Genomic DNA, 10,482 nt, shown 5'->3' on the forward strand with positions numbered 1-10,482 from the left:
CCCGCCCTTGGAAACTTGCCCCATAAAAAAATATACACTTCCTAGACCATGCAGTCTTCAAAATAAAAATTGTAACCTTTGGTAATCAACTAAATTTTCCACATACATTTTGAAACTTTAGTAAAAACAACCTAAACCATAATTCACCACTATAGACACTTTTTGACAAAAATGAAAAATTACGACTTTGTTACCCAATGAGAAGTGTTCTAATATAGACAATTTGTCGTGTCTCATAATATTTGTTATATTTTTATTATTCATTATTTTCACTTGACTCGCATAAATAATTTTGTTCGAAGAACATTTATATGCAGTTGTACTTTGCAGCACTTCACTTGCAATTTGCAATTTCTAGTTTCAGAAATAGAATATTGCATTAATGTTTTATATTGTTAATATTAGGACATCATTGGTGCGTTTGTTGTTCTGTTGGCCGGCTTGACATCTATGACGACTGGTAACAATGCCGGCCTTATTGGACTGTCTATCATGTATGCTCTTTCTGTAAGTGTTATTTTTTTATTGTACCTATGTACAACTATAGTACAGTACAGCTGCTAATTTACGACTTGCCATATGGCAAAATTAGTATCAGTCAACTAAATAAGAAAATTGACTGTCTTATATATTCATGTTCTCCACATTATAAGCTTTATATAAGATCATTTTCTTTAATCAAAACTTACTTACTTAATTTAATTGGTGGGGATAATTTGTGTATACAGTTAAACTTTCTTAGGTCGAATTTGCCTAAAAGTCGATCTTATTTTACATGCCAAATTGTTGTGATTTCTATTATAACCATCTGCTAGTCAAATTTTATCTAAATCAAACAGTTTTTCAATGCCATTTTGGATTTGACAGGCAACTTCAACTGTGATACTAATTTTCAAGTCAATTATATAAGTATAGAAATATAAAAGTAAGTGGCGCATAAAATCCAAACGCACATACTAAAAAAAATATAGCATACAACTTATAATAGCAAGTTCAAACTTTTATGCACAATAGGCTTATTGGGAATTTCTACACTAAACAGTATAACATTATCAAATTGTTTTCTTTCATGTTTACAATTTCAACAATCACATTTTATTGTTCTCATTTATCATACTCTACACAGATAATCTTCATCTGTAGATATATATATACATATATATATATATTTGTTATTTGTTTAGATGGCTGGTCAGTTAAATTGGTTGGTAAGAATGGCAGCTGCTGTTGAGATGAGTATGAACTCCGTAGAAAGGGTTCATTACTATAGCGACCTAATCATGGAAAAATATGATGGTAATTTTTTTTTAATATTTGTTTTTCTTATATGTGAGTTCTCACCACAAAATAAGTATCATGGTTAGAAAATTTAAAAAAAAAGTTATGTCATATTTGTTTAAATCACATTGTGAGCTTTCATGTGGTCTTCGAATGGCTTCTATAAATCCAGAGATGTGAGCGTTTAAAGTTTAGGTGTATAAGAAACCATGTTTTTAAAAAGATAAATTATAACCTTTACAAATAGTAGTACTAAAATTACAGAATATGTGCAGAGAACACTGTTTTATTTAGAAAATTCAGTTAAAAAATATACAATCATAAAATATAAGTAATGTTATTTAAAAAAAAAAAATTGTAAAAGTTTTTGACTTTTTGGTGAATATCTCAATATGATTTCACCCGAAATGCGTCTCATTTCGTGGTGAGACCTACATATATGTTTTTCAATCCTAAACTTGTATGTCTGGTGCATATAAATCAGCATCTTGTTTATGAAAGGCCATTTACTCACAGCACCAACATGATTTTATAGAGGACGCAAAACCATGGACCCACACTGCCGATTATTTTAACAATTCACTAGCAATCAGCAGGCAACATTACGTTATCAGGCTCTCACGGAGAATGGAGATGGCATCAACGTATGGCGATCATCATCTTCATTTCCGATCGCTATTAATGTAATATGGTGTGCTGTTATATTCTACTACTTGTTTGCAAGAACCTCAAACAGAGCTTTTGTTTACACCATGAAGAATATTTTTTTGCTCAGTCCAGGCAAACACACAGAGTGGATGTACCAAATCTTTGCTTCATGGCAAGGATGAACATGAATGTAGCCTACACTCACCAGAATGCACATACTAAATCAGTTATTTTATATTTTTGTTATCCTAGGCTTAAAACTATGATTTTTTTTTTTTTTAAATATTTTATAAAACATTAAATGTAGTATTATTTACAGGAGTAAGAGATCCGCCGCTAGACTGGCCAAACAAGGGTGAAATCGTGCTTGATGACATCTCCGTAAGATACGCCGCAGATCTTGATCCCGTCCTTCATGATGTGTCTGTAACTTTATGTGCTGGAGAAAAGGTCAGTACTTAATTTTTTTTTTTTAAATATATATAGATTTATATAGCGTCAAATCCATCTAACATATGATGCTCAGGGCGCTTGATATATGGACTCGATCAATGACTTCCTTCACCCTAAGGGTCCCTTCATGCCTGTGCTTCCCGGTTACCTGGTACCAGCAACAAAAAATTTATAATTTGTAGTATAAAACAAATTAATTATATATTTGTATATATGAAATTCCTCATATTTGTAGCACAATCATGCTAGCATATTGGAGAACAGTTAAAATATATTATTATTGAAACTTCACAAGTCAGAAATTATATAAAGCTGTTTATTATACCAAAAAAAAAAGTTATTCAAAATATGTTAAAGAAGTACTACTAGTCATGAGGTAAAAGAAATAGCAATAATTATTTCCACCTTTGAATTGCTTAATTTGTGTTATAAAATAAATTATTTTAAAATTATAGTGAAAAAAAAATTCCCTTCAATTTTCGTTCAGTTACATAATAGCTTTCCTTTTTTTTTTGTTGTTTTTTTTTATCCTTAATTTGGCTGGTATAAATTTAAGGATTTTTGTTGTAAAATGTCGGTGAAAACTATTTAAAAATACAAAAAATCTTTTGCCCTTTTGAAGCTAACAATTTATTTGATTCTTATAAATGAAATTCAAAATTGTCTATGAATTTTTGAGTTATTTTCCAGTCTTTTTGTCATGTAGTACTTTCAAGAATAGTTTCATTGACAAACCACTAGCTTTCGTGTACACAGTGCACTTCTTCTTTTGTGTGCTTTACAGTATTTCAGACATATCTTATCAAATATAGTATGTGTCCTTCTATACTTGGATCCATCTAAGTCTGACAAATAATATCTGTTGAGTTTGACAGAAATCTGATAGTTTATTAACAGTTCAAATTGTTTTGTAGGTTGGTATTTGTGGACGAACTGGCAGCGGCAAGTCTTCGCTGACCCTTGCTCTCTTCAGAGTCATTGACACATTCAGAGGTCGTGTCATCTGTCTCTTATACACATCTAGATGTGTATAAGAGACAGGTTTTTGAAAATTCCATACAACGCCTGTCTCTTATACACATCTAGATGTGTATAAGAGACAGAGAATATCCCATGGAAATTTGAAGACTTCTGGTTTGGTCTTTCTAATGGTAATAGGGCAGTATACAGTATAGAATACAACTGTATAGTCATGGAAATTCAGGTTGGCTTTGCAGAACGCCGTAATGCAAACAACCTTTGACATGGTCATGTGCACTTGAAACTACAAAAATGATAATAATATTGCCAAATATTTATATTGCACCAATTCCAAATCAATATTCAAAGGCCCTGAGCGTTATACTCCTGGTCACTGGATACAACAAAAACCTAGCACAAAGTGCCACCAGCCTTCTTGGCTACCTGTGTACTCAGCGCACGAAACTAGTACAATCAATGACACAACATCATATAATGTACCTATTTAGAGATAGACAAACATGAGAGATAAAGTGCCTAGCCTAGTGACTCAATAGTCTTGCACAGCGAGATTTTTAAACCCCTGATTTCATGGTTGGGAGTCGAAGCCACAGCCAAAGTACCAACTGCTTCTACAACCACTAATTAACTATAACTGTGCAAGTTTTTAACATTTTTATGTTTCATGATAATTATGATATAAAAGCAATGTTTTAATATATTATTCTTTGACTAAATTATGTCATAATGTCATAATTATTTCAGCCAAATTTAGGTATGACTGTGTAAAAAGCAAAACATTTATTTATTTTTGTTTATTTTACATTTTTGCAGGTACAATCTTGACCCACAGGGTGAGAAATCTGATAAAGATTTGTGGCAAGCGTTGGAGATTGCTCAGCTGAAACCTGTAGTATCGACACAAGATGAAGGCCTAGGTTGGTTTTATTATCAATTCTATAAAAAAAAAAAATTAAACACCAAATTATTAAAAGAGAAGATCAATGCTATTGTCCAATTACTATTTCAAAAATCGTTTGATTGTTCGGTACAATAAGGGTACAAAGTAATAATCATAATTTGTCAAAAATTCCATTTTAATTTTACAATTAAAATATAAAGAATTGTTGTACGAGACTATTCTTAAATTTATATGTAGCCTTGGCCTATTCCTGGTAAGACTCTCTCTGTTTAGCTTTCATTTTTGATTAATCTCATGTATGTAGTAGATTCTTTTGATTCTGTAATTTGTCAAGAAACATCTTTGCTTCATGTTCTAAATAATGTTCTGCGATAATAGCTTTCCTTCAGTAATCTGTAAAAGAATAGAACTGCGAGGACATGACCACTTCTTTCCATTATGGCTTTTTTCATGTGTATTAACATTGAATTTTGCAGCTTTTGCCAAATTTTGGCAATGATTGTGTTTTCTATTTATTGTCCCTTAACTGCTCTGAATTGTGCAGTTGCTGAACAAACAATTCACCATAGTTTATATTTAAAAATCTGTATTTAATGGTCTTGTCATTCGAGGACTATAATTCAACTTTTTGTTGTATCTCTATAGATGCAATGGTTACAGAAGGCGGTGAGAATTACAGTGTCGGTCAGCGTCAACTCTTCTGCCTAGCGAGGGCGTTCTTGAGGAAGACCACGATTCTGGTAATGGACGAGGCAACAGCATCGATTGATATGCAAACTGTAAGTCTATTTAACATTAATAAGTAATAATTTCTATTAACAGGTGTCAAAGATATACCAGCATATAAACTAACAAGCAAGTTTAAGGATCTTTGCAAAAGGATATTTGAACAGTATTATTGATGTAGTGTTAATTTTTGAGGGATGAATTTAAAACAATTCTTTCAATTTTTGATTAAAAACTGATAATAATAAATGTTATTTTTTCATGTGTATTGGCTCAAATCAAACAATTTAGCTCTGTAATATTCTTCTAATTTTATACTTTGTTATTATTCTTCTATATTGTATTAAAATCAATTGAATTGAGAGCTGTGTAACAATTTGTTTTTTAAATTGCTAGGATGCAATTCTTCAAGATGTTGTGGCAACAGCCTTCAAAGACAGGACAGTTCTTACTATCGCTGTGAGTTGAATCAATATCTTCCACTAGTTGTTAAAATTAACGAAAGACGCCTAATAATCATGATAAAATCTGTACACTAGAAAATGTACACCACGTTGTATGGAATTTTCAAACTAGTTGAAATGAATTTAACATACAATTTATACATTATAATTTAATTGAAAACCATAAATGAAGTTAATATAATATTGCATTTGATATTTTTATACAATGATTTTCCACCAAGTTATGTATATAAGTTGCAAGGTAAGACTGCTGATGGAACTAAAACTAGGCACTGTGTAAACTCCATACACTGTACTACTCAGAAGGAAATATCATCAACCCTGCCTGTGGGATCCCCTATGTTGGGGTTGTTGGGTAGCGTGTAACCGAACCAGAATGAATATATTTTCGAACTGATTAGTTGTATAATAATTATCATGTATCGTCATGCCTTATAGACGTATCATGCATAGTTCAAATAATTAAAAGGTGCTATGGAACTTTTTTTTGTATTCATTTTGCATGTTATCTATGTGTATCTAATCTTAAATGTATATTAAATGTATATTATGTGTTTATCGATATTTTTGTAGTTAATAAGTTTAATGGCTTTCTCTGCAATATCAACCATCAAGATTGTAATTTCATAGTTCACTTATTTGGAATATGACAATAACTTTTATCTTTAATTATTCTTATCTATTTTATCTTATGTACACTAATTGCCAATAATACACAATAGTATGGATATATCCATCCCATAATTAGAAAGTGTTAACGATGCACTCTCAGATAAACTACTATATTTTCATTATTTAACACATTATTTTTTTGTCTGCTTTCTAGCATCGCATTGCGACCATCCTGAACTCGGATAAGATTCTTGTGCTGGATGCCGGCAGGATGATTGAGTTTGACACTCCGGATGCTCTGATGGAACGAGACAGCGTTTTTGCTTCTCTTGTGCGCAACGATAAATAAATAATAATAAAAATTATAATTTTTAGAAAACTTTATCTCAATGCAGTGTTGGAGGTGATGGGGTACGAAGATGGAGTGGGAATCGATAATCATGTGAGGGATCTGTAATTAAATGAGGGGCAGTAGGTTGTACAATAGGGTGATGTGAGGTGCTTTTTAAGTACATACTTTTTGGAAATTTTCAAGGGTGAGGGAGCTGACTGGGAGAGGCCGCAGTATTTTTTTTTGAGGGGCGTGCACGCCCGCCTAGATACGCCAGTGTTTCAATGTAGTTGTAACATAATTCTTGGAAAAGAGATGAGTGTGTAAATTTATGATATCAGGGAATTTCATATCATTTATGTAGTCTTTAGTATACTTTTACATATTAAGTGTAAGTAATTTGAGCGGCAGGGCAAACTGCCAAAAATGAACTAAATAAATATGGTACATACAATTCACATCAGTGCCTATATTAATAATATTAATATTTAAAAATTACTGTATTAAAATCTAGAAAAAAATTATGTTAAAATTATAAACAAGAAGTAACTATACTGAACAATACTAAATAATGTATTAATAATGTATTATAATTATAAACTTTAAAGGCTGGTCAAAACTATCAAACTTTATTTGACAAAAACATGAGATGTTTACGGTAATGATAACATCACATCATGACCATATTTAGGTACCTCATACAGGCATACAATATTTATTGTCCAGTAAAATTTGATATTCGAGAGCAGCTTAGCTCAGTCGGCTAATCTGGTGGTGGCCATTGTGTGTGCGCTGGACCGTGGAGATCTCTAGGTCCCCCATTTCAATTCCCATCGCTGCCTCTCCTTGTGTTTCAGGCTGGAGGGCTGAAATGCAAGTTACAATTAGCGCACCATCTTTCGGATAAGAAGCACTTATGGCACACTTTCACGTTAAAGAACGCAGTACACGCTTCGGAAAAGAGTATTAGACTGTCTCCCGGTGTACTGCCCGATCACCACCATAAGGACCCCTACTACTATACTTTCGTGGGCTATCCTTGGTGTTTACACCGAATTGATCCAATCAATCCATTCCAATCCAATCCAATAGACAGGGATTTAAATTAACATAGGGAATACAAGTTATTTCATTTTTTTTCGGAAAAAGATATATAAATCATGTTATTAATTCGTGTAAGTGCAAGGATGTCACACACTTTAGAAGGTAGATTTTTTCATACCCTTTCAAAGTTTTCTTAAAACTAAAGCCAGGCACTGACTGCTCCCGACAGTTGTCGGCTGACACGACTCTTTGGAGAACACAACAGCATGACCAACACGCAATGGATCATTTTTCAGACTACCACCGAAAATCAGCAGATGCACTGGATTTTTATTTTTTTTTAGAGTGATGAGGTACCGTGTTATTTCGACCAAAAAATTCTTAAATAGTAAAATAGTTTGTACTGTATTTTCACACGAAATAGTTATACGACTTTCTTACGATGAAGAAATACTTACGTGATAATGAGTGATATCAAGTTTTGTGTATTGTGTATGAATTGATTGGTTTGCACACAGGGGCACCAAGTTAATCATCATTACGTTTCACTACATTCGAACACATTGAAAACAAAATAAGTGCAAAATTACATTATTATACAAGTACATTTCACGTCACACGTCTGTAGGTTGTGACATAATATATCTTAGGTCTTTCATTTACTTTATTTGGTGTGATAACAAATTTTTTTAAAAATGTTTCTCCCTTTGCCCTGTTATTTTTTACAATTTTTTTCAGTTTATGATTTTCTTTGACTAGCTTTAAATTTGATTTTAATTTAACAGAAAAATATGTTAAATATAATGTCTGTGTTTATTATTAGGTTTACATATGTGTGAACTTGTTAGTCGAGTATCTTACTTTACAACCAAACATTAATGTGATGGGACTGTGTATTCAAGTTAAGACGGTCCAGACTACGACCCAATATTACGGAAAGCATTTGTGCAAAGAACCTTTTTTTTTTAAGCCCTATTCACTACACAAAAACCAGTCAAAGGTGGCGCCAGCTGGATTTGTCCGACAGGGGTCCGATCTCCCCGACTGAAGGGGAGGACAAAAAGGCGGGGGGGGGGAGAGGGGACGATGTCCTTGACTTAAAAATATGGGCATGGTCAGGTGTTGCTCAAAATTTATCGAAAGCCCCCGAAAAATATAACCATTTAGGGTTGTCAAATGCTTATTTAATTGAGTCTACTAATACATAGAAAGTACATATACATTTTTTTCCTCCCCGACGAATTGTGGTTATTTTCTCCGACGAATTGTGGTTATTTTCCCCGACGGATTGTGGTTATTATCCCAGACGGAGCGTCACCCCTGCAACCAGTGAAGAGGCATGGGTATTTTAAGCTGATACCTATATTTACGGTAAATTCAGACCTGTAGTATTGTCATCCTAATTTAAGTTTATTAATAAGTCATGAATTTGAAAGGATTGGTTTAAACATTGATGGGGGCAAAATGAAAAACTAACTTGCAGCGTCTTAAGATCATACGGCTTTGCATACCGCTACTTCTTTAAACCAAAATACACATGCATTAACCTAAAGTCTCGTCTGTATGTTTTGTAACTCGCAGAAGACCGTGCAAACAACCCATCAATTTCTAAACTGATTTCAAGGTTACTGAAATTCAGATAAATCTCGTAACTATTGCAAATTTCATATTCTGGTATCTGCAACATATTTTTTCCATAGGTTTGTTTAATTATATTGAAAATTTGTAGTTTTTCTTTTGTACTTTTTACCTTTTGGCTTTTTTTCAAGTACGATTTTATTTTAATTAAAAAAATTAAATTCTGAAGTAAATGTAATTGTATTGTTTAGAATATAACTTTGTGTTTTCTAATCGAATAGAACATTATTAAAGCCTTAAAAATATTTATCTCGTGTGAATCACGAAGTATTCAATGCAATTTATATTGATAAAAAAATTGGTATATAGTGAGTGTTTTTTTTTTAAATTCTCTTTTCAGCTCAGGTAGTGCTATAGATTTGATAGCATGTAGTCATTCTTATTAATATATACTGTCGTGAAACATGTGTTTAAATAACATACCTTATAAACTTTCTCGTTTCTGTACTGTAAAAGGTAAAGCATTAAACAATCATACGGAATAAAAACAATGTTTTCACTTTCTGGATCATTATTACAGTCGTTGAACTTAATACTTTATAAAAATTGGCTGGATAGATACTTTCAACTTATAGTTGAACTTCGTTCATTCGTGCTCATTTTCCTTTAATCTTTTTCAACAGTGGCGGTGCCACTGCCAGAGTCTGATTTTTTTTTTATTTTTTATTTTTTGAGGGGGGCTTGGGGAGGGGAGAGAAAGTTAAAATAATTTCAGGGGGGTTTTGAATATGCTAGGGTTTTGAATATGCTAGGGTGGGCCTGGTCGGGCATCGTTCAAAATATACCGAAAAAGGTCCAGGGAGCGATGCCACCGAAGAAATATGACTATGTGGGTTTCAGAGGTTTATTTAATTGATTTTATATTTCTAATGTAGAAAGTGCATATCATTTTTTTCTCCGCAGTGGTTTTTCTTTTTTGGGGATTTTTTTGGGGGGGGGGGATGGGGTGGGAAATTCTCTTTCATCCCTGCTGAATTAATAGTTTACCAATAATATGGTCTTTTAATTTATTTCTTCGTTGAGGTTTTCTTTTAGTGTATCTCGGCTCAACCTTCAGCCATTTAAATAAGTGGGGGTGGGTCCACTGAACTACCGTCGATGGAGTGTAATTTTCAGCATAGGGTTTGAGGTTGGCCTACAAATTGCCATACCATGGTGATGTTTGAATACACTATTACAATAAGCCTACACAGTGCTTTTAAACTTATGGGTCAATGCAACAAACATAACAAAGAACAACACATTTAAATACTGTAGCTACTTTTTTGTCACTTGCACAATCAGGAAACACTCGGAAGCGAAGTTATGTGTAGATATAGCACTCCTTTGACGCACTTGCTCACAAGTATGGAACGCCAAAAGGACAAAATACAATTGGCAGCAGCGCAAAACTGAGAGCCAGCAGT

At 32.9% G+C, this 10,482-nt stretch overlaps 2 protein-coding genes across 2 annotated transcripts in view; both read left to right on the forward strand.

The window, feature by feature from the left end:
• LOC117111869 (ATP-binding cassette sub-family C member 9-like) overlaps nucleotides 1-4,760 on the forward strand; it is an 8,735-nt gene extending 3,975 nt beyond the window's left edge. The window contains exons 5-11 of the mRNA XM_033254880.1: nucleotides 406-507; nucleotides 1,185-1,296; nucleotides 2,246-2,376; nucleotides 3,294-3,407; nucleotides 3,709-3,836; nucleotides 4,174-4,277; nucleotides 4,738-4,760. Coding sequence (XP_033110771.1) covers nucleotides 406-507; nucleotides 1,185-1,296; nucleotides 2,246-2,376; nucleotides 3,294-3,407; nucleotides 3,709-3,836; nucleotides 4,174-4,277; nucleotides 4,738-4,760 — 714 coding nt within the window. The remainder of the gene's footprint in view (nucleotides 1-405; nucleotides 508-1,184; nucleotides 1,297-2,245; nucleotides 2,377-3,293; nucleotides 3,408-3,708; nucleotides 3,837-4,173; nucleotides 4,278-4,737) is intronic.
• Nucleotides 4,153-6,948, forward strand: LOC117111870 (ATP-binding cassette sub-family C member 8-like). The gene is made up of 5 exons (XM_033254881.1): nucleotides 4,153-4,277; nucleotides 4,907-5,040; nucleotides 5,384-5,446; nucleotides 6,278-6,417; nucleotides 6,451-6,948. The coding sequence occupies exons 2-4, from the start codon at nucleotides 4,912-4,914 to the stop codon at nucleotides 6,410-6,412; spliced, it is 327 nt and encodes a 108-aa protein (XP_033110772.1). The 5' UTR covers nucleotides 4,153-4,277; nucleotides 4,907-4,911; the 3' UTR covers nucleotides 6,413-6,417; nucleotides 6,451-6,948.
• The last annotated feature ends 3,534 nt before the right edge of the window (nucleotides 6,949-10,482 follow it).

This window comes from Anneissia japonica, unplaced genomic scaffold (genome assembly GCF_011630105.1).
Source record: "Anneissia japonica isolate Jap-2015-1 unplaced genomic scaffold, ASM1163010v1 scaffold881_len296186_cov127, whole genome shotgun sequence".
NCBI classification, from domain to species: Eukaryota; Metazoa; Echinodermata; class Crinoidea; order Comatulida; family Comatulidae; genus Anneissia; species Anneissia japonica.